General features: G+C 40.0%; 1 protein-coding gene across 1 annotated transcript in view; it reads right to left on the bottom strand.

The window, feature by feature from the left end:
• BLTP3A (bridge-like lipid transfer protein family member 3A) overlaps window positions 1–25469 on the bottom strand; it is a 57176-nt gene extending 31707 nt beyond the window's left edge. The window contains exon 1 of the mRNA XM_049653401.1: window positions 25124–25469. Coding sequence (XP_049509358.1) covers window positions 25124–25167 — 44 coding nt within the window. The 5' untranslated portion in view covers window positions 25168–25469. The remainder of the gene's footprint in view (window positions 1–25123) is intronic.
• Window positions 25470–27894: the final 2425 nt, after the last annotated feature.

Consider the following 27894-nt stretch of genomic DNA (forward strand, 5'->3'; position numbering starts at 1 on the left):
CTTTTCCTTCAAGGAATGGCTACCTATAAGGAAATAGGACTGGGGTGTGAAAGAAAAGAAAGAACATCTTACACACTTCCACTACATAAAACAAGAATAACAACAATTGAAACTAAAGGAAGATACACAGTGCATGCCCCTTAGGGACTTGGAGGAAACACAGTCCTGTGGGAAGGAAAGAACACAGAAACAGAACTTAACATTATTTGTAACCACTAGGTACAGGCAGGCTTTCTTTTTCAAGTCCTTTATATTTAAACAAGATACTACAATGATTTTTTCCTAGCAACACTTCCTCTACTCTTAAGTATTCAGGAAAGCCACATCAGCTCCGAAATTGGGGTGAGTAACCCTTCAGAAGCATTAGTCTTAAAGATAAGAATTTTTGAAGATAAAAAAAATTAGTTTTAAAGACTGTAACTGTACGTGTCCTCTTTTCCCCAGATTGTGCTAAGACCCTACCTCTCTGCCTCAACTGAGAATCAAAGTAGGTGTGAGACACTGTCAGAGATGGGAGTCAGGACCCCTTCAATATGCAGGAGAGAACAGGCTGAGAGTCACTAAAATAAGCTATTTCCCTTATGATAAAAATCTCTCTAAAAACAGGAGGAACATACTTTGAATAAAATGAAACAACCACAGTCAACAATGAGTTACACACATGCTAACGTTGACATTCTCAAAGTGGTTACACTGAACAGGCAACCTGTACCTAATTTCTACATTGTGTTCTATGCAAAATCTAACTCCATTTACAGCTCCATATAAAAAAATACATGTCATTTTTCCAGTCGTGAATAAAAAAGTATGAGACTTGTGTTACATTTCACCCTAACTTTGCCAGGATTTAGGGCAATTGTGTCTCAAACTATGGTCCTGTGATCAAATGGGTAGAATCACCACGGTGTATGTTTATTTTAACATGTAGATTATTGGGCCACACTCCAGATATGCTGATTCACAATGGGGAGGAGAGTAAGGAATCAGCATTTTACAAACTCAGGGTGATTCTTCTGTTCTCTAAAGTTTGAGAATGGTTTAATTTGAATGGTTTAACAGTTAATCAGTTAAAGTGATTGAAGGCAGGGAAAATGAGAGGTTCAAGATAGAAAAGAGATGCATAAATCCATTCTTCCAGAACAGAGAAGTTTTTAAATTCTATTCTTATCATGGCTTGGTGTTTAAGAGCACAGGCTTTAGGGTTAGACTTGGGCTCAAAATCTGGCTCTCTCACTAATGCTGTGACTTTAGGCAAACTGTTCAACCAACTTCACAGGACTGGTGGAATTAACAGAGCTAACTAACATACACTAAATATCCGGCATTTGTTAAGTGCTCAATAAAAAGTAATCAGTATTATTTGTGGATTCCACTGCTGCCTTTAGAAAAGGATTACATTATTATCTTAAAAAATAGATTCAGGAGGCCTGGATTATAATCCTAGGGTTCAAGCTGTCTTCAAGAGACAACCCCTCAGGTCTCTTTCTAGCTCAATGTATCCTCCTCCATTCCCAGTATGCCTATTTCTATCCTTTCCACCCAGGCGTCTACAAATTGAAATCTGAACAAGGTTAAAACTGAATTAATGTTCCTCAGAAAGCCTTTCCAGAGTCCCCACTCTGGCTCCAAGAATAGATTTTCATCCTTTGTCCCTCCAGTACTACTGGGTCACAAGAGAACTGAGGACATGGAACAAAGTTATCAATTAATCTAGTCAAAATCAAGCTTGTAAAGGCAAGACCAACCAATTGAAAACAACAGGTGTATAGGTGATAATCAGCAGAGTTCTATGAACTTTGTAGCCATGTCATCTGGCAAATGACAGCACTGACTTCTTCAGGGAAGTTCTATAGAGAACCCTGTGCTCATTTTATCCTGATAGTAACCAGGTGGACTTATCTTGGAAATGACTACAAGTGTATGAACATCAGGCAGCCAGGACTAGAGACTAATCTTAGTGAGGACTGGTCATCAGACTCTTGGCATACTGCCCTCATCAACAGCACCAACACAGAGGAACAACGGGAAAAGCACAAAACCCAGAAGAACCTGTCTTCCTAGATGAGGCCCTAGAGGAAAAGTGATCGCTCATATTTCCAGGTAGGGTACAGAAGAATAAGCAAGTGAGAGGATAAACTTCCTTTTATTATATAATTTTGGTTATCAGAGTGGAGAATCTCTCTACAGAGATTACATGCAGGTCTGCTGGACCACCAATGGCTGTTCTCCCCTAAGAGTAATAATAAATTTGTCAATTTACTTTTATGATTCAACAAAAAGTGGGTATCACCTTATTAGCTTCTCAAAAAAGGCAGTAAGAATTCCTCAACTGATTTTGACCGCATTTTACAGTAATAACAAAGAATAGGTAAAATGGTAATCCACGAGGACGGTTGTGGAGGAGGATTGTGGAGGTTTGCTCAAACAAGGAAACCAGATCTGAATCTGATCTGAAACCACTTTATTCAGTATCTGTGTTCCTAACTGAGGATGATATCTCTGATTCCAGGGTTGCTAAAAAGGCTAATGGAAGCCTGCTATTCCACTTTAAGTATGTGGGGAAACATTTTCTGGCCATCTGTTACTGTTACAGAGCATAGAAGCTAAGATGAAATCAAGTTGGAAAAGATCTTGATCAGGTTTCATTTCTGCCAGAGGATTGCAATCTGCCAAAGAGACAACAGAGAAAAATTCTCAGATATCTTTGTGAAAATGTACCACAATGTTAGAAGTGAGAATTCTTAGATTTTTAGATTCACAGAATTTCAGAGTAGAAGGCATCTTAAATAATAATTCAGACCAAATCTATAATTTGCAAATGGCCAGAAAGTTAAATGACTTTCCCAAGAGTCATAGCTAGCCAGCCAGTGGTTAACCTGGGACTAAGTAAATGGCAGAAATGAGACTTAACTCAGCATTCGTTCAACTCTCCCACTACCCTGTACCCTGTAATTCAGTACTTTTATTGCTGATAATACAGTCAATAAGTTGCAATAATCAGTCTGCTTCAGGTCCCAAAGAAATCGAAACCCCACAAAAGCAACTATGCCTGCAAATATGCTTTGCTTCCTTCACTATTTTTTTCCACTAAGGTGATCACAGCCCAGGCCTTGGTTTCTAAGCTTCCTAAGCAAATCCATACCAAAGTATTTTCACTGCTCAGCCACACCACAGGCATGACTTTCAGCAAAAATATAACACATCAAGCTGTGGACCCCCAAATCATCTAAACAAAATATCTCAATCATTGAAGTAGCTAACATTAGTCTACTCTGGACCATGTGATAGAATATACCATTCAATCTTAGAGGTTTGTCCTAATAGGTTTTACTCCCAAAACTGCTACATGAATGGATATATGCTTTTCTTAGAAGAAAATTCTCTCTCCTTCTGGATTTTTGTTTCCAATATTGGGTTTTTTTAATTGTTTTTGTGTTATTTAAGGTGCAATTTATATACAGTAGCTTTTTTTTTTAATTTATTTTGAGTGGGGGGCGGGAGGGGAGAGGCACAGAGAGAGAGAGAGGGAAAGAGAGAGAATCCCAAGCAGGCTCCATGCTCTCAGCGCAGAGCCCAACATGGGGCTCAAACTCACAAACCATGAGATCATAACCTGAGCCAAGCTCAAAAGTCAGATGCTTAACCAACTGAGCCACCCAGGTGCCCCTACAGTAGCTTATTTCTGAACTTTCTATTTTGTTCCACTGGTCTACTTATCCTTATGCCAATACCACACTGGCCATATTATGGTAGGTTCATTTTAAGTCTTAAAAGTAGTATAAATCTCATTTTGCTTTTTCCCCCCAAGATTATTTTAGTCATTCTAGGTCTTTTACACTTCCATACAAATTTTTAAGTCAGCCTGCCAATTTCTGTAGGATGGAGGAAAAAAACACCTGTTGAAATTCTGATTGGGACTGCATAGCTCAACTGGGGGAGATCTGACATATTAGCAAAGATGAGTCAGTGTATCCTTGAAGACGGTATATAACCAAGGGATGGCATATTTATTTGGGTGGTCTTTAACTTCTCCAGGCAACATTTTCTAGTTTTCAGGTATACACCTTTTTTTCAATTTATGTGTGTATTTTATATTTTTGAATTATAAAGGAAACTTTAAAAATTTTTCTAGTTGTTTGCTGCTAGAAGATAGAAGTAAAAGTGTTTTTTCATATTGATTTTGGTTTTTTTAAAAGATTTTTTTAAGTAGTCTCTACACCCAACATGGAGCTCAAGCTTACTCTGAGATCAAGAGTCCCACACTCCACCAACTGAGCCAGCCAGGTGTCACTGTATTTGACTTTATATCCTACAACCTTACTAAATTCAATTATTCGCTCTAATGGTTGTTTTGTAGGTTCTTTAGGATTTTCTATGTAAACAATTATATCTGTGGAATAGAGACAGCTTTACTTCTTCATTTCCAATCTCTGTGAAAACTGGTATTTATATATTGTTCCTATACGCTGCTAGTATAGTTCTAATACTTGCTAGTATTAATACTAGCTAGTACTAATACTTGCTAGTCCTATGCTTGCTAGTATAGTTCTAATAACTAGTTCTAATAACTTTCTAGTTATTAGAACTTACTAGTTCTAATAACTTTTTTTTTAAGAGGCCGAAAGAGTTCTACAAAGACATTCACATAGTCTGCAACATCTTTGTCAGTTTTCTGTTACCAAGATTATGATAGACATATTAAACAAGATGGGAAGTGTTTTCCTTCTCTATTTCCCAAAATAATTTGTGTTAAATGGGTTCTATTTCTTACTTAAGTGTTCAACACAAATCATCAATAAAACCATCTGGACCTGGAGTTTTCTTTGTAAAATAAAGTTTTGATAACAAATGCAATTTCATTAATAGACATTGGGCTACTCAGATACTCTACTTCATAGTCAATTCTGCTAAGTTACGTTTTTCAAATAATTACGTGCACTTCATCTAAGTTGTTGAGTTTTTGACAACAGATATTAATAATCCCTTAATACCTTTTAACACCTGTAAGATCTATATCCCCTCTTTCATCCCTGATAGTATTCATGACTTCTTTTTCTTGGTCAGTTTCACTAACAGTTAATTTTAATGATCTTTAAACAAAAAAAAAAAAAAAAAACTTTTGTCTTTATTAATTTTCTCTATTTTGTCCTATATTCAATGTCAGTGATTTCTACTGTTTTTCCTTTATTCTACTTACTTGGGTTTATTACGTTCATCATTTTCTAGCATCTTAAGTTGGAAACCTCATTCACTGATTTTTAAACTTTTCTCTAATATAAGCATTTAAACCTATATGTTTCCTAGTATTCACTTTATTTGCTATATCCCACAAGTTTTGATATGTTGAATTTCATTGCCAACTAGCTAACATTTTCTAATCTGTTTTACAAAATGATTTCTTTCACCATGAGTTATTTAGAAATGTATTTTAAATATTCCAAATTTGCAGGACTTTTCTAGTGATCTTATTTTTTATTGATTTTTAACTTAATGCCATTGTAGTTAGAGAATATACTATGTAAGTTTTCAATATTTTGAAATTTGTTGAGACATATTTTATAGTTTAATGTATGGTCTATTTTGGTAAACATTTCCTGTGCACCTGAAAAGAATATTGTTGTTCTCCAGTTGTGTTATGTATAGTGTTCTATAAATGTCAATTAGGCAAGGCAATGCATAACATTATTCAGATCTTCTATATCTATATTGATATTTTTCAAGTTGTTCTATCAACTACTGAGGGAGGAGTATTAAAAACATCCAACTATAATTGTTGGGGCGCCTGGGTGGCTCAGTCAGTTGAGCGTCCGACTTCAGCTCAGGTCATAATCTCACGGTTTGTGGGTTCGAGCTCCGCATCGGACTCTGTGCTGCCAGCTCAGAGCCTGGAGCCTGCTTGGGATTCTGTGTCTCCCTCTCTCTCTGCTCCTCCCCTGCTCACACTCTGTCTCTCTCTCAAAAATGAATAAAGATTTTTAAAAAAAATTTTTTTGAATCCAACTATAATTGTGGATTTGTCTTTTTCAGCTTTGGTTTTGCTTCATGTGTATTGAAGCTATTTTATTAGGTTCATATACATTAATGATTGTGTCTTTTTTTTTTTTTTTTTTTTTGTTTTTTTTTTTTTACAGAGAGAGAGAGACAGAGAGAGAAGAGGAGGGGCAGAGAGAGAAGGAGAGAGTGAATCCCAAGCAGGCTCCAAGCCAACACAGGGCTCAATCTCACGAACTGTGAGATCATGACCTAAGCTGAAATCAAGAGTTGACACTTAACTGAGCCAGTTTTTCTGATGAAATGATTGTGTCTTTCTGATGAAATTATCCTTTTACTATGAAATGTTTATCTCTGTAATTTTTTTTTTATTTGAGAGAGAGAGATTGAGCAGGGGAAGGGCAAGAAGGGAAGGGGGAGGGGGCAGGGAGAGATAAAGATCTTAAGCAGACTCCACATTCAGCGTGAGCCCAATACAGGGCTCGATTCCATGACCCTGGGATCATGACCTGTGCCAAAATCAAGAGCTGGACACTCAACCGACTGAGCTACCCAGGCACCCCTCTTATCTCTAGTAGTAATCTTTGTCTTGAAGTCTATTTTGTCTGATGATAATATAGCCACTCCAGCATTCTTGTGCTTACTGTTCACACGGTGTACCTTTTTTCATCCTCTAACTTTCAATCTATTTGTGTCTATCCCTTTTTTATCCAGTCTGACAACCTGTACTGTTAATTTGGAGTGGTCAATCCATTTACACTTAATGTAATTATCGATATTGGTTGATTTTGGTTTAGCATTCAATTTGTTTCATCTGGTTTTTGTTCCTCTATTCCTCCTTCCCTGCCTTCTTTTTAGGTTAACCTAGTTATCTTTAGTATTTCGTTGTAATTTTATGGGATTTTTAGCTAAACCTCCTTACCTATGTGTGACTACTCTAGGGACACACAATGTAAACTTATCACAATCTACTTACAGTTAATATTATACTACTTTAAGTAAAAATTTAAGAACTTTTGCAACAAAATAGTTCATTTACTGTCCTTCACCTTGTGGACCATAGTTGTCATATATATTACATATACAACAGTCCCCCTTTATCCACGAGGGATATGTCCCCAGTCAATACCTGAAATTGCAGACAGTACTGAAACCTATATATACTACCTTTTTTTTCTATTAAAACATAATTATGACAAAGTTTATAAATTAGGCAAGTAAGAGATTAACAATAATAATAAAATAGAACAATTATAATATACTGCAATAAAAATTATGTGTATGTGGTTTCTCTCAAAATAGCTCATTTTACTGTACTCACCCTTCTTCTTCTTGTGTTGATATAAAATGATAAAATGCCTACCTGATGAGTTGAAGTGAGGTGACTGATGTAGGTACTAAGACACAGCATCAGCTTACTACTGACCTTCTGATGATATGTCAGAAGGAGGATCATCTGCTATGGACTGCAGTTGACCACAGGTAACTGAAACCATGGAAAGCAAAACTGTGGATAAGGGAGGACTACCATACATATGGTACAGACCCATAAGACAGTCTTGTCTATTACAGAAATAGTCTTGAACATCTACATTTGCAGTGTTCTTCACTCTTTCTTATAGATCCAAATTTCCATCTGGTATCATTTCTCTTCAACCTGAAGAACTTTCTTCAGTATCTCTTATAGTACTGCTAGGATTCTGTTTTCCTTGGTCTAAAAATGCCTTTACTTTCCACTTTTAAAAAACATTTAAGCTGGATATGTAATTTTAGGTTGAGAACTTCTTTCAGCATTTAAAGATATCAGTCCATTGTATTCTTGCCACTGCTGTTATTGATGGGACGTCAGCCATTAATTTCTATCATTGTTCTCCTTTATGTGAGAAGTCATTTTCCTCTGGCTGCTCTCATTTTCTCTTTATCTTTAATTTTCAGCAACATGACCGTGATGTGCCTGGAGTGATTTTCTTTATATCTATCCTACTTAGGATTGACTGAGATTCTTGGATTTTATAAATCTGTTTTTCACCAAACTTGAAACTTTTAGCCACTATTTCTTTTTTAATAACAGCTCTATTGAAATAGAATTCACATACCATAGACACATTCATTTAAAATGTACAATTGACTGGGGGCGCCTGGGTGGCTCAGTTGGTTAAACGTCTGACTTCGGCTCAGGTCATGATCTCATGACTCATGCGTTTGAGCCCCACGTCGGGCTCTGTGCTGACAGCTTGGAGCCTGCAGCCTGCTTCAGATTCTGTGTCTCCCTCTGTCTGTCCTTTCCCTGCTCTCTCTTTCAGAAATAAACATTAAAAAAAATTAATTGAATGGTTTTTAGTATATTCACAGAGTTGTGCAATCATAAGCTTAATCCATTTTAGAACATTTTCATTACCCTCTTCCAAAAACACCTGTACCCTTCAGCTATCATCTCCACTCTCCTTATTCCCCCTAACCTGGTAAACATTATCTATTTTGTCTCTATAGATTTGCCTATTCTGGACATTTAACATAAATGGAATTACACAATATGTGGTCTCTTGTGACTAGCTTCTTTCACTTAGCATATTTTCAAAGTTCATCCATGTTGTAACAGGAATCAGCACTTCTTTCCTCTTTATGGTCAAAAATATTCCATTATACAGATACACCATCTATATAATGTTTTATCATTATTGTTTATCATCATTTATCATTCATCAGTTGATGGGACATTTGGGTTGTTTCCCCTTTTGAGACATTGTGAATAATACCACTATGAACATGCAAGTACACGATTTTATGTGGACATACGCTTTTATTTGTTGGGTATACAAGTAGGAGTGGAATTGCTGTGTAAAATGGTTAACTCTGATACTTCTTGAGGAGGTGCCAGACCGTTTTCCAAAGTGGCTGCACCATTTTACAGTCCTACCAGCAGTGTTTGAGAGTTCTTATTGTTCCACATCCTCACCAACATTTGTTATTATTTCTCCACATTTTCACCAACACTGTAATTAGCTTTTTAATTACGGTCATCCTTGTAGCCATTGTGATTTTGATCTGCATTTCCTTGATGGCTGATAATGTTGAGCATCTCATGTGTTTGTGGCCATTTATGCATCTTCCTTAAAGAAATGTCTATACAGATCCTTCGCTTGTTTTTAAATTGAGTTGTCTTTTGTTTACCTGTCAGCTATTATTTCTGCAAATATTTTTGTCTTGTTTTAATTATCTACTGCAGCATAAACGACTCCAAACCTAGTGCCATAAAACAGTAAGCATCTTATTAAGCTCACAGATTTATGCATCAGAAATTCATTCAAGGGATAACTGGGAAAGCTTTACTCTGATTCAAGAATTCTGGGGTTTCATCTGGGATGCCATGAATGGCTGGGAGCTGGGATCACCTAGAAGTGAGTGGCTTCTTCACTCACATGGTTGGCTCCTGGACTGGAATGTCTCAAAGACCAGCTCAGCAAGGACTGTTAACTGAAGCACCTACACGTGGTTACTCTGTGTAGCTTGGATGTCACTTCCAACCCGATTCTATTGGCCAAGAAAAGAACACGTATGATGGCAGATATTGTTGCAGCCATCTTCGGAAAATACAATCTGCCACATGTCTTCTCTCTCCTTGCCTTCTAGGACTCCAAATACAAACATATTAATATTGTCTCACAGTCCCTGAGGCTGTTTTTGTTTTTCAATCTTTTTTCTCTTTTCTTCAGAGTGGATAATTCCTGTCTATTTTCAAGTTCACCGACCCTTTCTTTAGCCATCTCCAATCTGCTGTTAAGCATATCCAATTAATTTTTCATTTCAGGTATTGTACTTTTAAGTTCTAGATTTTACATTTGGTTCTTTTTATAGTTCCCACTTCTCTGCTGAGATTCTCCATCTGTTCACTTATTATTACCAAGTTTGTTTAATGTCCTTGTCTGATAATTTCAACATCTGAGTCATCTTGGGGTCAATTTCTATTGACTGCTATTCTCAACGAGTCACATTTTCCTTCATTGCACATCTAGTCATTTATTATTGTATACTGAACATTATTGAGATTCTAAATCCTGTCAATCTTCCTCTGAAGAGTGAATTTTGTTCTAGTGGGAAATTCACTTGTCTAGATTCATACTCCAAACTCTGTCACCCCCATAAGAGGCAGCAGCTAAATCTCAGCTCAATTCTTTCAGCTAACTATTGCCTTTCCTAGGCTTCATGAAACCTTTCCTCATGCATGTCAAGGATTTGGACAGAATTTAAAAGCAGACTGTAGGGCTCCCTCTTCTGTTGCTCCCTCCTTTCTGAGATTTCTCCCCTCATTTCCCAGCCCCTCTTATAGTCCTGAACTCTATTCTCTGACTCCCCAAGCTAGTAAAACCGTAGATTTTTGCTTGAGTTCTAGCCACCGCCCACCATGCAAACTGGGGAGTATCCTCAGGCAAAAAAGATTTATGAGAAACCTACCCAGTACAGTTCCCATCTTTCAAATTTTCTGTCAATTTCTGCCTGATTTGGTCACTTTCCAATGTGTTTAAATAGTTGTGTGGTTTTTTTTAATATACTGTCCAGAGTTCATAATTGTTATCTGAGAAAAAGCTAAGTCAACATAAGATACTGTTATAGCATTAGAAGAAACCTTTTATACTAGATCTCATTGGTATTACATCCTCCCCAAAAGGCAACCATGATTTGAGTTACCAAAAACACATATGACCAGATGTGCACAAATGTGCCCTCTCAAAACAGTGTGATAAATGGTAATAGATAAATCATCCTCTTAGTGATTGCTTATCATAAAAAATTGAAATATAAAAAATATAAAGAAAAAAGGAAAAGGTATAAAAGGAAAAAATAAGTTTCTAATACACACACACACACACACACACACACACACACTGACTGAGCTCACCAGGTGACCCAAGTCAGTCTTCTAGGACTGAATACTTGCAATCTGGCCCACTAGCAAGGATCCAGGCATGTTACATATGGACTCCTCATCTAATTGACTGTTAACATATTTGAGTACCACCTGGAATTATGGCTGTAAGATAGACAGATGTATAAAATAGAATTATCCCATATATACTCTTCTAAAACTTGCTTTTATTTTCAATGAACAATATATCTTAGGCATTTTAAACTGTCAAATTTCTTTTTAACAATTGGAGACTACCCACAAGCAACACTTCTGTATGGAACATTATAATTTATTTAATAAATCCCTATTGATTACTCTTTTACATTACTCTCATTAAATAGCCTTATAGGTTTTTCTCACTTGTTTGATTCCTTCTATAGGATGAATTCATAAAAGTGGAATTATACATTTTACATTTTGACAGATACTGACAAATTTCCCCCCATAGACATGATATTGATTTACACTCTCAATAATTGTAACCAATTATACAAAATTCTGAACATCCATGGTAGCTATGTAGTCAATGAACTGAAGCCCTCCCATTTACCCTACCTTCCCATCCCAATACTAGACCAGTTAATATTCTGGAGATTCTGGAGAGTTCTCTTTCCTTAATGCTCAACAGTTGCCCTGATGAACATTCTAATTCCCTTCCCTAAGCTGGAAGCCTTGCTAAAACCTAGCCTATTTAGCTGAAGCCCTAATACCCTGTCTGGTTTGAGCCAGCCTTCTTCATCTTCTTCTTATTGTTTAAAGGTTTTATTTTTTTAAAGTAATCTCTACACCCAACTTGAGGCTCGAACTCACAACCCCGAGATCAAGAGTTGCATACTCTACTGACTGAGCCAGCAGGTGACCCAAACCAGTCTTCTTCTAGAACTGAATACTTGCAATGTGGCCCACTAGCAAGGATCCAGGCATGTAAGGCATGTTACATATGGACTCCTCCTCATCTTACTGTTAATGTATTTGAGTACCACCTGGAATTATGGCTGCAATTTCTTAGCCAATGTCTTTTCTACATAACCTTTTATTGGTCATTCTAGAATTAGAACTAAAATAGTGGGGGCTCCTCATCAACTGTAACTCAGAAATAGCTGCTCTCTTCCCTCTCAATTCTTTAACCATTCAGTTCCCATAGTGATTAGGTCCCAGATTCTTTCCCCATACCAGTCTTGAAGATATTGCACCTCATGTCCCAAGTCTTAGAATTAATGAAATCTGAATATTATATTTCTAATTTTAAGACTTACACACAGGCTCTTGGATTAGCCAAAGTGAAACTGCCCATTGCTAATGCTCAGAAGAGGCCTATTCTACTAACAGATATTGTTGGTTATTCACTACTGCACCCTGCCCGGGATTCTGTCTCTCTCTCTCTCTCTCTCTCTCTCTCTCTCTGCCCCTCCCCACTGGTGCTTTCTCTCTCTCTCTCTCAAAAACAAAACATTAAAGAAAAAAAATGTCTTAGGGCAGGCACCGGCGTGGTTCAGTGGGGTTGAGTGTCTGACTTCAGCTCAGGTCATGGTCTCATGGTTCATGGGTTCGAGCCCCACATCAAGCTTTGTGCTGACAGTACAGAGCCAGCTTCAGATTCTGTCTCCCTCTCTTTGCCCCTCCCCCATTCACATTTTTTTTTCTCTCTCTCTCTCTCAAAAATAAACATTAAAAAAAATTTAAAACAACAACAAAAACAAAGGTCTCTAACCCTAAGGACTGTGTGTTCCTCTAAAGCTAACATTGTGTCATTTCCATCTGTGTCTGGCACAAAGTCTAGGACAAGAATGCTCAATTAATTTTTATTGATTATAATACAAAGCAAATAAATGATAATTGCCAAAGAGATGGAATGAACTAAAGGGTATATCCAACAATCCAACCACATTCTATCACACACTGTAAGCCAACTATAATACTCTGATTAACTGGATATGTTAAACCAGGTTTAAGAGTGTCATATGTAAACACGGAAATAAACTTATCTGTGAAGTTAAGGTAGAAGGCACACCCTTCCCATTAGAGACAAGTAGAAAGTACAAGGTTTTTTAAAAGGAGAGAGAGAAAAATAAGTATATTCTAAAAGCTGTGTCTAAAAGGGGCACCTGGGTGGCTCAGTTAAGTGACTTTTTCCTTTTTAATTTTAAGATGATTTATTTATTGAGAGAGAGAGAGAGAGAGAGAAAGAGAGAGAGGGAGTGGGAGAGGGGCAGAGAGAGAGGGAGAGACAGAATCCCAAGCAGGCTCCTCATTGTCAGGGTGGAGCCCAGCGAGGGGTTCCAACTCACCAACCATGAGATGATGACCTGAAGCTGAAACCAAGTGTCAGATACTTAATCAACTGAGCCACCCAGGTGCCCCAAGTGACTGACTCTTAATCTCAGCTCAGGTGTTGATCTCACGGTCATAATCTCACAGTTTTAAGTTCAAGCCCTGTACTGGGCCTGAAGCCTAGTTAAAAATTTTTTAAAAATTTAAATATAAGCTCTGTCTAGAAGCCTTTAGAATAAAAATATATATATCAGGAAAAATGAAAAAGAAGGATATTTCTCTGAGAATAAAAATTATTTTTAAAATAATAGCTAACATTTAATAATTGCTTACTTTCTTCCAGGCACTGTCCTAATAAGCACTCTGTTTTAATTAATTGATTTCTGTCAATGACCCCATGATATAAAGGACAACGATTATCTCCATTTGACAGAAGAGAGAACAAGTATAGAAAGGTTAAGTAACTTGCCCAAGATCACAGCAAGCTAGGATTCAAAATCAAGCAGTATGGCTCAAGAACCTGCAGCCTCAACTACACTATGCCATCTCTCTGACTTTTAACAAAGTCAACAGAGGTGTAAAGGTCTGGAGAAGTTTGTTGCCTCAGACCTGGATCAATGGCAATAGAGAATAAGCTGAGCCCTACCTAGATGTGTTGGTGTAGTATACAGACATCTATGATCTAGCCTCTATCTTCCCAGTATCATCTCTATCTATGTTCCACCCTCAAACCCTACATTCCAGGGACACAGAACCATATGCAGTCTCTTAAAGGCACCCTACTGTTTCTCAGTTCAGTACCATTGCTCATGCAGCTCCCTCTGCCTGGCATCACCTCTCTGCCCCTGACTATCTGTGCCCCTCAGGCTCCACAGATAACTTCTTAATGCCTTGCTGAGCTTATTGTTTACAGGCCTGTTTTTCACTGGATGCAGTTGAGTCCTTGAAAGGGATGCCTGTCTCAAGTTTTTGGAGTTGCTGGCGCTTGGCACACAATTCAGGTGGTCAATACAAGTTTCCTGATAGAATTAATGGATAAATGGTCTCAGAAACAGAGTCCTCAAAGGCAGCCCGGGGCCTGGGATTAGCTGAGGTGAAGGCTAGCTCCGTATCTGAGAAAGAGTGAACCGCCACCTGCACCTGACCATCCAACTATCTTGCAGCAAATCTTCCTCAAAGAAACTGAAGAACCTCTCAGAGGTTTACGGGCTCAGAGGACTAAGGAGCCACAAGTCAGCTCCATCTGAAAGGAAGGGAGAGAGGAAGGACTCTGCTGAGGTTCAGGAAAAATACATTGCCTCTGTTAAGACATTTTCTCAATGAGAGAAATCAACCTCTGTTAAGACATTGTCTCAAATAAACTGTATTCCTGAACTGCAGCCCTTTCTTTAACATGAATTTAAAAAACACACAGATTTCAGAGAGAGAGAGAAAGAAGGAAAGAGGAGAAGAAAAGGAAAACAAATTTATCTAAGAAAAGAGAAATGCATGTTTTCAGCTCTGCCCGGGAAAGCACTAGACCAGAGAGCTGGAGGCACTCAGCTTCAATGAACTTAGCCTATCCTTTTCTGGATTTTCTAGATTTTAGAACTCTCCAACTCTCCAAAGACACACACATACCACAAACAGCTGCCCAGACCCCTGCTCCTCCCCCACTGCCATGGAAACCATTTTTGGAAAATAAAAAACAAATTGGGAACTTTTAAGAGTATTTGTGGATTCAAAAGCTATGAAAATAAGAGGAACTTAGGGAAGCTGACCCTGTGGGACATTTTCTGAATTAGAATTGGTCTAATTAGAGTAGCATTCCTTCTCCAAAATATGTTCTCTACATGCACCCCTGACTTAGCTGAAATCACATATCCTAAAGAACTGGGAATTTTGGTGCAAAAGTGAGAGGAGGAAGGCATGCAGGCTTGGGAGGGCGGTATGGTAGTGGAGGGCTGAGGGCAGAATTAGAGCAATGGGGTGCATGAGGAGGTGGGAAAGAGACATCAAGAGAAGAGAGAGCGTATCAAGAGCAAACTTCAGCTGTTTCAGAATTTAGTCTAAGTTAGCGATTCTCAACCCTGACAGACTCAATTCCATGAGTGGCACTGCCAAGAGTGACAACATTTTCTAAAATAATGACAAACACTTGGTAAAGTTTGAAACAATCTTCCCGGAGTACCTGGGTGGCTCAGTCTGTTAAGCATCTGACTTTGGCTCAGGTCATGATCTCACGGTTCGTGAGTTGGAGTCCTGCATCAGGCTCTGTGCTGACAGCTTGGAGCCTGGAGCCTGCTTCAGACTCTGTGTCTCCCTCTCTCTCTGCCCCTCCTCAGCTCATGCTGTGTCTCTCTTTTTCTCTCAAAAGTGAATAAACATAAAAAAAAAAAAAAATCTCCCCCCATGGTAGGTGCAATCTAGAACATTCACTGTAGTTTAAAGTTGTACAATATTTTGTGTTTATTACAACAGAGTTAGACTCTATGTTTATATAAACGGGCAACTCACCTATGTAAACGTCTAACAAATACTCAAAATTCAAAAGGACAAAGGACAATGCTTCTTTGTGTGACATAATTCTGCATGATCTCAGCATCTCTAGCCCGCTAAATGCTGGTCACACTCCTAAATCACAACCATAAAAAGTCCTTGCTGCGATCTCAATGACCCAAAAGATTTTACTCCAAGGATTGGGAGAGAAAAAACTTTTTTCTTCTATTTCATCTCCACTCCTCCTTCAAATGGTTCCTTAACAACCAAAACTCCCATCTACTGAGTTTATATGTAGTTAACCCACTATGGGTTTTGTGGGCTAACCTGAGAACCTATTCAACACTCAATACAATATTTCTACTAAACTACACACTCCCAATTCCAAACTTAGAAATAAAATTTGAGAATATATCATTCCATAAGTCAGAGACTTACATATACTAACCTCTCACCATCAATGTTCCAATTTTTTTTTAATTTTTTTAATGTTCATTTATTTTTGAGAGGAAGACAGAGCATGAGTGGGGGAGGGGGAGCAGAGAGAGAGGGAGACACAGAATCCAAAGCAGGCTCCAGGCTCAGAGCTGTCAGCACAGAGCCCAATGTGGGGCTCGAACCATGAACCGCGAGATCATGACCTGAGCCAAAGTCGGACGCTTAACTGACTGAGCCACCCAGGCACCCCTCTTTTTTTAAAGTTTATTTATTTATTTAACTATAAAGAAGAGACGGAGTGCACAAGCAGGGAGGGCCAGAGAGAGAAGAATAGAGAGAGAATCCCAAGCAGGCTCCACACTGACAGCACGGAGCTCAATGAAGGGCTCAAACTCACAAACTGTGAGATCATGACCTGAGCCAAAACCAAGAGTCAAATACTTAACTGACTGAGCCACCTAGATGCACCACTGTTCTAATTTTCTTAAACAATGGGCTAACATCCAAGCTACACATGACCAATGGACTATACAGATTAAGTATATATGTAAAATGATCATTGCTGTAGGCAAATAAAACAATGTCAATCCAACAAATATTTATGATACATCTAGTCCTTATGTTCGTAGCAAGAAGGTACAAACTACATACCCTTTACCTAAATTCTAACCTATAATATTTTATACTTGTTTTCTGCTTTACTATATAGATACTGATTGATTCTACTGCTTATAAATACTGGAAAATGTTCTACAGTATCTGATACTGATAAGTCAACATCAGTAGCAAGTACTTGCCTCATCACACAATGATAAAAGGTCTCTTAACAATACTGGATTTCCTTGACCCTTTGTCTCCCCCCACCACTATCCCTACTCCCTAAGTTTAAGGTTCCCTGAATTCTAGCCATGCATTCCCATTCCACACATCTTCTGCACCCACTCAAAGCATCTTCAAACTCTCTGGTTTTCAAGGCAGACAATGGACCACTATCCCTGCCATCAAGGAAGACACACTCCAGTGTGTGTAGAGAATTGAGCTGTGATGAAAAGAATCTTTTTTTTTCTTTCAATGATTAAAGCCATACTTACAGATTTATTATCCAAACAGGTTCTATATTAGGTGAGATCTAAATGACCTCTGATTTTTTTCACTCTAAGAATACAATATATGATTGTGCTATGTTCTTAGATTATGTATAAGTAAATTCACTGGACCCAACTCCATGTATATATTTCTGCTATTTCATCCATGCTGAAGTCAAAGTTTCTTCTTCGTAGTATGCCTTGATATTAAAAAACAAAACAAAACAAAACAAAAAAACCAAAAAGCGATAGACAGGAATAGCCCCTGTTCTCTCCTCTCCTTAAGCACTGATACAAAGAGCATCTGAAGCTGGACGTTTAACCAACTGAGCCACCCAGGTGCCCCCCAAATGTCTAATCCCTTAGATATGTTAGCCACAACCTTAAAGATGTTGGGCTCAGTCAGTCAAGCATCTGACTCTTGATTTCGGATCAGGTCAAGATCTCATGGTTTGTGGATTCAAGCCCCGAGCTAGGCTCTGAACTGACAGTGTAGAGCCTGCCTGGGATATTCTCTCTTTCTCTCTCTCTGCCCCTGTCCTACTTGCATGCTCTCTCAAAATAAATAAACTTAAAAAAAAAAAAAGAAAGAAAGAAAGAAAAGAAAGAAAGAAAGAAACTAATAGCAATCTCTCTTGAGATTGCTCAACTTCTAGATAAATAGTAATAGTCACTATTTATTGAATACTTTTTCAGAACCAGGCATTTTTATAAATTACTTCTAATCCTCAAAACCACACTGTGCATCACTGTCTCCCATTTCACAGATAAGGAAACTGAGCTTCAAGAAGCTGAAAGACTTGCTGAACACACAGCTTATAAGCAGCAGAGTCAAAATGTGCGGCCACCTTCTGGAATCCAAAGTCCTGGTTCTTTCTGCTACACTGACGTGCGTCTCAATCAATTTTTCAAAGCAGGTCATTTCATGATTTGTGAACCATACATTAAGCTATTGTGTGTCAGATACATACAACCGTATGGCTTTGAAATTTTTATTACTTTTAAATGCTACATTTTAAGACACAAGACACCATTCCAAGTAAGAAATTTTATGGGGTGGTAGTTATAAATTACCCTAATTATTTTTATTTAACCTGCCTAATTTGAACATTTCTCCAAAAAGATCTTATGTTTTCGATGTTCTGACATTTGCTTGTGACTAAAATTTACAAATAGATCAGCATTTAAAAACTAAACAGAGGCAAATATAAAGTAGCTATCTGGTTTACCACAATGAAGTGTAAAAAAAAAAATTTTTTTTCAAAACATATCCACCAAAATGGCTAAAATGAAAAAGACGAAAAATACCAAGTGTTGGCAAAGATGCAGACCATCCAGAACTCTCAAACACTTCCAGTGGAAATGGAAATTGGTACAGCCACTTTGGAAAACTGTTTAAAAACATCTATTAAAATTTATCATATGCATATCCCACAACCCAGAAATTCCACTCTTATGCATATACCCAATAGATATGTGTACATTTGCTCACCAAAAGACATATACTAGAATGTTTCTACCAGCACTGTTCATTATAGCCCAAACTGGGAAGCTAACCAAATGTCCATCAATAGTAAAACATATCAATAAATTGAGGTATATTCACATAATAGAATGCCACACAGCAATGAAAATGCAGAGTCTACAATTTGATTAATCTCACAAAATAACATTGAGCTAAAGAAGCCAGACAGAGAAGCATATATATTATATGATCCCATTTATATAAAATACAAAAACAGGTAGAATCTATATTGTTAGAAATCAGGACAGTGGTTACTCTTTGGTAGAGATAATGACAGAAGACACAAGGGGGCTTCTTAGGTGCTGGTAATATTGTTTCTTCATATGGATGCTGATGACAAGAGTATACTCAATTTGAAATATTCAGAAGATGGGAAGCTTATAGTAGCCTAACAGTAAAGAGAATCAGAACGCCTACATTTGAATCTCAGTTCCATCACTTACTAGTTATGATTTTGGGCAAGTTCCTTAACCTCCCTGTGCCTCATTTCTTCATCTATAAAATAGGCCTAATAACTACCACATAGGGTTAGTTTGAGAATTACATCATTATAAGACTTGTAAAGTGCTTATTTATACAGTTGGTTATTATCATTAAGTATTTGCTAAGTAAAAAAAAAAAAAATGCTTTATTCTGAAGCAACACAAGAAAATGAAGAAGGGAAACAAAGACATATAAGATTTGACTATTACTAGAAAATGCACAGGGCACCTGACTGGCTCAGTTGGTTAAGTGTCTGACTCCTGATTTGGGCTCAGGTCAGGATCTCACAGTCATGATTACTTTTTAATTTTTTTTTTTAATGTTTATTTTTGAGAGACAGAGAGACAGACAGAATACGAGTGGGGGAGGGGCAGAGAGAAAGGGAGACACAGAATCTGAAGCAGGCTCCAGGCTCTGAGCTGTTAGCACAGAGCCCGACGTGGGGCTCAATCTCACGAACTGTGAGATCACGACCTGAGCTGAAGTCAGAGGCTTAACCGACTGAGCCACCCAGGCGTCCCACTCATCGTGATTACTTTTGTCTCAGCCATGTATCGGGCTCCACACTGGGTGTGGAGCCTGCTTAAGATTCTGTCACTCACCCTCTGCCCCTTTCCCACTTGCTCTGTGCACATGAGAAAAAAAAAAAAAAAAAGAAAATGAGCAAAATAATTATTTAGGAAATGAAAGCAATAATAAGTAAAGTTTAGTAAAAAGGGGCATGACCTGGAAGTTAAAACTACTCCTATAAATCTTCACCTAAACAGACCCTGGGCCAGCAGTCAGTTTCTCTGAGCCTGCAGCTCCCCACTGTCCACTGGGGGTTGGCCACAATGATCTCCTCAGGATGATGAGTAATAACAAGGGGAGGCACTGATCATGAACTAAGAGGGCTGAGCTCACAGTAGGGTCTCTTACTCTCCAAGAGGACTCTGAAATCTTGTATGCCTCTGGATTTCATTAATACTTGTTTTTATCCCCCTGCCCAGGTCTGAGAGAAGCTTTTAGGGATCTATGTGTTCAAAATTATTTTCATCATCATCATCATCATCATCATCATCATAACATTATTTATCTTTCTCACGGTGTTAACAGTTTCATTGATGGGGCAGGAGAAATGGTGGCTGACACTGCTGTCACTGTCACATAGATCAAGGCAGTGGCAGCGAACTGAACTAGTTGGTGTATTCTTCACCATGCACTCCTAGAGAAAAGAAAGTGTTTCACTTAAGAATGTCCTCGGTGAAGCCATAGAAATTTCTTCTATTAAACCTTGCCCACTGAGTAGAACTCTTTTTTAATATTTGGTGTGACAAAACGGGAAGTGTTCACGAAGTATGATTAGTTGCCTTGAGGAGAGACACTCGTAGAGGTGAACTGTGAGCTGAATTAGTCACTTTTTAATGAAATGCCATTTTTACCTAAAAGGATGGTGGACAACTTCTTCTAACTTGGGAGTTTGGCAGACATTTTCTTAAAAATGAGCCAGGTAAGCCTGTCACTTCAAAGAAATCCTATAACAGTATTTGTTGCCAATGGTAAATCTTGAGTTTTCAAGTGAAAATTAGAATTTTGGTAGGCTTATATCTGACACCACAAGCTTGACAGCTTTCTAGTACCCCGAGATTCAATGAGACCTTAATGAATGAAGTTGGTATCGTATAATGAAATACGCTGACATTTGGAAGATCTATACAAACATGATGTTAGGAAATTCAAAATGCAACACGAACCAGTGGATTTTAATATAACCAAATATGAAAAGTTCATTGCTATGGCTCCAGATTCTACCTTGTAGTTAATGTTTAAGAAACTACCACTTGTTCAATTTTGATGTAATATCAAAGAAGAATGTCCACAACCACCTGAAAGTCTATTAAAATACTCTTCCCTTTCCAAAAACATATATGTGTGAGGTCATATTTTGTTCACATCTGTCAACCAATATATCAAAATGGGCTGAATACATAAGCAAGTATGAGAATCCAGCTGTCTTCTGTTTAGCCAGACATTAAATGGATTTGCAAAAATGTAAAATAATGCTACTCTTCTCGCTATAATTTTATTTTGCAAGATATATTTTCATTAATAATGTTAGATGTTAATCTATAATGGGTTTTTTATTATCATTTAAAAATAAATTAGTAAACAAAAAAAACAAACAAAAAAAAAACTTGTTTTTAAAATATCTATCATGCCTATCAGCCGTCTCTCTGTCACTCGGGGTCACATTTCTTGCAGCTATTTAGAGTAAATAATTAAGACTTCTGGTAGGTTTCTAAAAGAGCCAGTCAAGTGGGTTGCTGTCACCCATACTATGGAGGTATTCCTAACTTCTCTGGTCATGTTATAATAGCTACTCTTTATTAAACCCTACTTATATGCTGGGCCCTGTAATAAATACTTTATCCCCAATCTTCAAAACAATGTGCTAGGTACTTAGTATTCTTCATTATTCTCATCTTTTACAGATAAGAAAACTAAGGCTGAGAAAGGCTGACCCATTCAAAAGGGCAGAGCTGGAAGGTGAATCAGGCTTCTCTGACTCCAGAGTCCCATGCTCTTTCCATGAGCCACAGTCCCTTGACTTACTTGACAATCAATCACATTTCTTACAAAAGGACATTAGCTACGGTGAGCTAAAACAAAAATAATCTAATTTAGTGAAAAATCAATTTTGGATTTTTTTTAATGATTACTTTTGTTTCTAAGTAAAGGTCTCCTCCTGGGTCAATTTAAATGAATACTGCATATTGAAACTATTTGTATTACACAGCAGTCATCCAAACCATAGGCTAAAGCCCTTAAAAGATATCTACATTTCTTCCCTGCTGAATCCCCAGTGACCAGATCAGGGCCAGGCCTAGAGCTGGCACTTAACAAAAACATCTTGATGACCACTTCTCTCAAATCTTGTTTACCAAAATACTCTACTGATAAGAAGGATGCATTCTAACAAAACACTTTAATATCTTATACTTCATGACCAAAATTAAACATGAGAGAGAGTCACTGAAATATCCTTCCTGCTGTTAAGACACTCTCCTCCAGGTCAAGTGGCACTGTCATCATCCACAAGTAATTATTAAACACCTACAAATATTTATTTAACATACTGAGGTAACTCAGTATACCTTCTCTTCTCTTTCTCCATGAGATATGGCAAGCCACAGAAGCTGTGGCTTCCCTCCAGGCAGGCCAGCCTCTGCAGGTATCGTAGAGACCATACAAAGACACAAATGTCATACATGATTAGGCCAAAGGCTCAAGGAGTCTGATCTGTCCCTCAAATAGATCCATGTCCTACCACCTTTTCCTGGAGCCCTGATATTGCAGACCCAAATAACCTTCTCTTCCTCTTCCCTATCAACCGCACAACACTGAGGAAGCCAGAAATTTCTCCCAATGTCTGTCATACCTACTCCTACTTCATCTAAAAGAGATACTTTGTTCATCTCCAAGGATCCACTGAATAGGTCAGTGTATAGTATTAAATTTTTTCTTTAAAAACTTTATATTCATAGAGAGTACACAGAATATGTGTGCACTAAGCTGGATTCTAGTCCATTACTTTACCTTCCATTGCAACTTGGGCAAGTTGCTTATCCTCTCTGGGCTTTAGTTTCCTCAGCCATAAAATGAGGAGAGTGAAACTAACTAGTCAGGGGTTATTCACCTAGTTCCAGGATCCCTTGAAAGATTCAGGCATGTGCTTTGGGGGTTAATAACTCTCCGCCAGAATTTATATAAAGATTACCTGTTTGCATATGTCTATTTTTCTGGAGAAGTCTATGGCTTATATCAAATTGTCACCCAAGTCATGGCCCCCAAAATAACTACAGCCCATGTTTAACTGAGCACTTACTATGTGCTAGGCACTGTGCTAAGTCTACATATATTTATTCATGTAACCCTCACAATAACCCTTTGAGTTAGATACTATTATTGTCTTCATTTTACAGTTGAAGAAAGTAAACCAGAAAGAGCCTGGGCTCTTAAACACGGGGCTATGTTGGGTGAGATCATCTCTAAATCCTAAAATTCTCTGATTCTATGTTTATTTAAATGAATAGTTTTCCTTTAGTTAAATTTTCTGTACCACTCACATTCATTAGTCCTACCTTTTTAATGTTTATTTTTGAGAGAGAGAGAGAGAGAGACAGCGCGCGCACCAGTGGGGGAGGGGCAGAAAGAGAGGGAGACACAGGATTTGAAGCAGGCTCCAGGCTCTGAGCTGTCAGCACAGAGCCCGATGCGAGGCTCGAACTCATGAACCACGAGATCATGACCTGAGCCAAAGTAGGACCCTCAACAGACTGAACCACCCAGTGCCCCTAGTCCTACCTTTTTTTTAAGTGACTCAGGACCCTGAGATCAAGAGTCAGATCCTCTATCCATTGAGCCAGCCAGGTGCCCCCATTAGTCCTACTTTTAAATCTTTATACAGAACCACCAAACTCATGGAACACCCCAGATGAATGCTACCTGAAAAATAATATATTAGAAAACTAATCTGAGTAAAGGGTCCAAAGGCACTTTCCAGTCCCAGCCTCCAATCTGCTTTTACTTTTACAACATGGTGATTAACTAACAGATGTATCTGAATCTAATTACTAAAGTCTAAAATCAAAGAACAGTAAATAAGCCAGAGTATCAGCCAGAAAGGGGGATGCAGCGGCAGCAAAAGCTTCTCACCATACCACTCATCAATCCAGTGAAAAGACCAGGAAAGGTACATTGGTCCAAGGCCCCTGTGCCCCCTGTTGACTAGCGACACCCCCCTAATCCCACCTCCTGAAAACCACTGATCAGTGTGGACAAGGGTTGAATCCGTCTCCCCTTGAGATACAAAGGCTGGTTAAAAGTATTAAGGCATTCCCAAATCCTGCCTTGGAATAAGAAGCAAAAACTAAGTGAAAGGCTTCCAATTTTTGCACATACTGGTTCTGACAACCTGCAACGGTAACACAGGAGTCAGCAGTTACTCAGTTACTGGAAACTGTTTTGCCGGACACCAGCCTCCTCCCCCCCAAATTACTGAGGGACATAACATTGCTTAATAAATGGCTGCAAAGAAGTGGACTTTGTTAGTTCATTTCACAGGCTGTCAAAAATCCTCCACATCTTAAAGGGAAGGTTGTTGAAACTTTATGCCCAACTCTCATCACCTTTATCCATTTAGTTTGTGTAATGAGAAGAGAAGCAAAGGAGGGAGAAAAGAGATCAAGGGAATGGCCCCGGGTGCAGGGATTATATCCTTTCCAGGGGTGATGCAACAGGGTCAGCCAAAGAAGTGGAGGAGCTGGGAGCTTCTAGGAAGGAAGAAACCAGTGTCGGAGTTGGAAATCCGAGCGGAAAATGCATTCATTATGAAGGACTAGGGGTCACGGTTATTTAGAAAAGGCCGGAGGATAAAGGGTCTAGTCTGGACCTGGTACCAGGAAGGAGAGAGAGAGGAAGCGGTGGAAGGGTTGGTGGGGCCGGTAAGGAGGCGGGCAGAGGAACCAAAGGGGAGAGGAAAAGGCAGGGTCGGACAGGAAAGGGTGGCATCCCTGGGGGCCTCGGAGGGGACGGTCTGAGTGTCTGGGGGACGTGCAAGCGAGGACGGGGTGACCTGTTCGGCTGTGTGGGAACTGAGTGCGGGGGCGGCCGGCCAGGAGGGATACGGAGGCTGCGAGAGTGGAGGGGAGAGCCTGGAGTCCCCCCCGAGGGCAGGAGCGCCCAGCACTGGAGGGCCCAGGGTGAGGGAAGAAGAGTGGTGACAACGGTCGGGGCCAGCGGAGCGGGCCGGAGGCTGTCCAGCTCGAGTTGAGGCGAGGGCCGCCACGGAGTCCCAGCTCGGGCTGAAGAGAGGGAGACCGGCCCGAAGCAGGGGGTACGGGAGGAGGGTCGAAGGGGGTTAGGAAGGGCCCCGGGACGGCTGGGGGCCGGCGCTGGCGCTCTCACCGGGACAGGTGCTTCAGGATCTGCTTCTTAATGATCCCGGCCATGCCGGAGCCGCGGCCCGCGTGGAAGGCAGGCGGGCAGCTGTGGCCTCCTCAGTCGTGAAGAGGCGGCCCCTCAACTCGCCGCGGCGCGGGGACCGGATGCCGCCGCCACAGCCGCCGCCATGGCGCTCTCCCGCCCCTGCCCCGGCGCCGGGAGCTCCGCCACGATCCCACCCACCCGCGCGGCGCCGCGGTAGCCAGCGGGGAGAGACGCGAAGACCGCGCGCTGCTAGCCCGGCTCGCAGCGGCCGGAGGCGCGCGCTGCGAGAGGGGCGCGCGTGACGAGGGGCGGGGCTGGCGCGTGGTGAGGGGCGGGGCGAGCGCGCGCACGCGCAGCGACGGGTGGGAGAGCTAGCTCCGTACTCTCTTTCTGCCCTGCGGTCAGCCACTGAAAGGTTTCGCCTCCGAACTATACAAGGTTCACACTCCGGCAATTGCTTTGAAACATAAGGGAAAAGGCGGCATGTTTGTAATTTTTGGCAGGAATTCGCCAGATAATTGCGCAGCCCCTGGCCCATTTCTCGCTCACTTCCTTCACACGGTCATTCTTTATTGGTTGAGCACCAACTAACCCCACTCCAGGAATCGGACTGAGGAGTGATAAATAGTCTCAAGAACGTCACGGACCCTTAGAACCACCGCGGTCTGCTGCTTTGTGCTAAAGAACTGAGAAGGGGGCGCCGCGTCACCGTCTATCTTGGTGCTCCTCTTAATCTCTCCCTGGCTAACCAATAGGCAAATGTTTACCCAACACGTAAGGAACTGAAGCCCAGGAAAATAGTTGAAAAAGCTTGCCCACAGCCACAACTACTTAGACTCAGGACTAGAACCCAGGTGTTCTTCCTCTCAATCTAGTTGCTATTTCCACTCTATTTCGTTCGGGCATTTAAAAGTGTAACCCATATGCTGGGGGACACCTGTAGAACCGGTGGCAAAGATGAAAAGATGGCAGTTTTTTGGACTTAAATCGTAGAGCAAAATCCTGGTAAAATACTCTCTGAGACAGGCTTATAGGAAATCTGGCCAGCTATTCATATTTGTGAATAGGTAATGTATGCACCTAATACGTGCACATAATACAATTGTTGCCTGATTCCAGAGATAGTTTAAGCATGGTCAACTATATAAATGTTAAATTTTTAAAATAACCAACAAAATTCGTGTATTCCTATGTGTACCTTGTAATAAGTTCAATTTTCCCTAGAAGTTCCCCCAAATTACCTTTTAAAAAAAAGTTTATTCCTGAGAGAGACAGACAGACAGAACATGAGTGGGGAAGGGGCAGAAAGAGAGGGAGACACAGAATCCGAAACAGGCTCCAGGCTCTGAGCTGTCAGCATAGAGTCCCATGTGGGGCTCCAACTCAGGAGCAGAGTGGTCGGACGCTCAACCGACTGAGCCACCCAGGTGCCCCCAAAATTACCTTTTTTTTTTTTAAACGTTTATTCATTTTTGAGGCAGAGAGAGACAGAGCATGAATGGGAGAAGGTCAGAGAGAGAGGGAGACACAGAATCCGAAACAGGCTCCAGGCTCCGAGCCGGCAGCACAGAGCCCGTCGCGGGGCTCGAACTCACGGACCCGCGAGATCATGACCTGAGCCGAAGTCGGACGACCAACCGACTGAGCCACCCAGGCGCCCCCCCAAAATTACCTTTTTAAAAGGGAAGCAAATAATCCTCAGCCTGGGTGCTCTACTACCCAAATCCCTCCAGCAGGACTGCACAGTCTATCATTATTTGTCCCTCTGCCCACCTCTCAACTGAAAACATTCCAGGAACCAATAGATCCTATGGAAAAAGTTTCTTGCCAGGATTATTGACCATTATCACTCCCTCCCAATTCACCTGCCAGCTGTAGCGGCCTTGAGGCAATTTCTTGCATTTTGTACTTCTTTTCCTGGAGAACCCTAGCAGCTGATTGGATATCTGACATCAGCTATGTAAAACAAAGCCTCCCCAAGCTCAGAGACTCAGAATCCTTGTTGAACAATTCATCATGCCTGGTGAATGAATTGTTTTTGTTGAAAGGAAAAACTCATGCTCTAAAAAAAAAATATGGTCCCTCTAGGGCCAGTGGAATAGGAGAATTCATAGTCTAACAAATAATATTAATGTGTTTATCTTTTCCTGCAATGCTAAGAATGCAAAGCATATAAAAATAAAAGAGGGTACCCTGGTAGCTCAGTTGGTTAAGCAACCAACTCTTGGCTTTGGCTCAGGTCATGATCTTACGGTTGGTGAGATCAAGCCCCACGATGGGCTCTGCACTGACATCGTGGAGCCTACTTAAGATTCTCTCTCTCTTCTCACTCTACCCCCTCCCACTCATGCTCGCTCTCACTCTCTCAAAATAAATAAACATTTAAAAATACTTTTAAGGGGCGCCTGGGTGGCTCAGTCGGTTAAGCGGCCGACTTCAGCTCAGGTCACGATCTCACGGTCCGTGAGTTCGAGCCCCGCGTCGGGCTCTGGGCTGATGGCTCAGAGCCTGGAGCCTGCTTCTGATTCTGTGTCTCCCTCTCTCTCTGCCCCTCCCCCGTTCATGCTCTGTCTCTCTCTGTCTCAAAAAAAATAAATAAAACGTTAAAAAAAATACTTTTAAAATAAAATATAAATAAATAAAAGGAACTTGGGCCCAATCCATACTTTTTTTTAAAGTTAAACATTTTGAGATGATTGTATGTTAACTTTCAGTTGGAAGAAATAATGCAAAGATATTCCTGTATCCTT

Source organism: Panthera uncia (genome assembly GCF_023721935.1).
Source record: "Panthera uncia isolate 11264 chromosome B2 unlocalized genomic scaffold, Puncia_PCG_1.0 HiC_scaffold_24, whole genome shotgun sequence".
In the NCBI taxonomy this organism is placed as follows: Eukaryota; Metazoa; Chordata; class Mammalia; order Carnivora; family Felidae; genus Panthera; species Panthera uncia.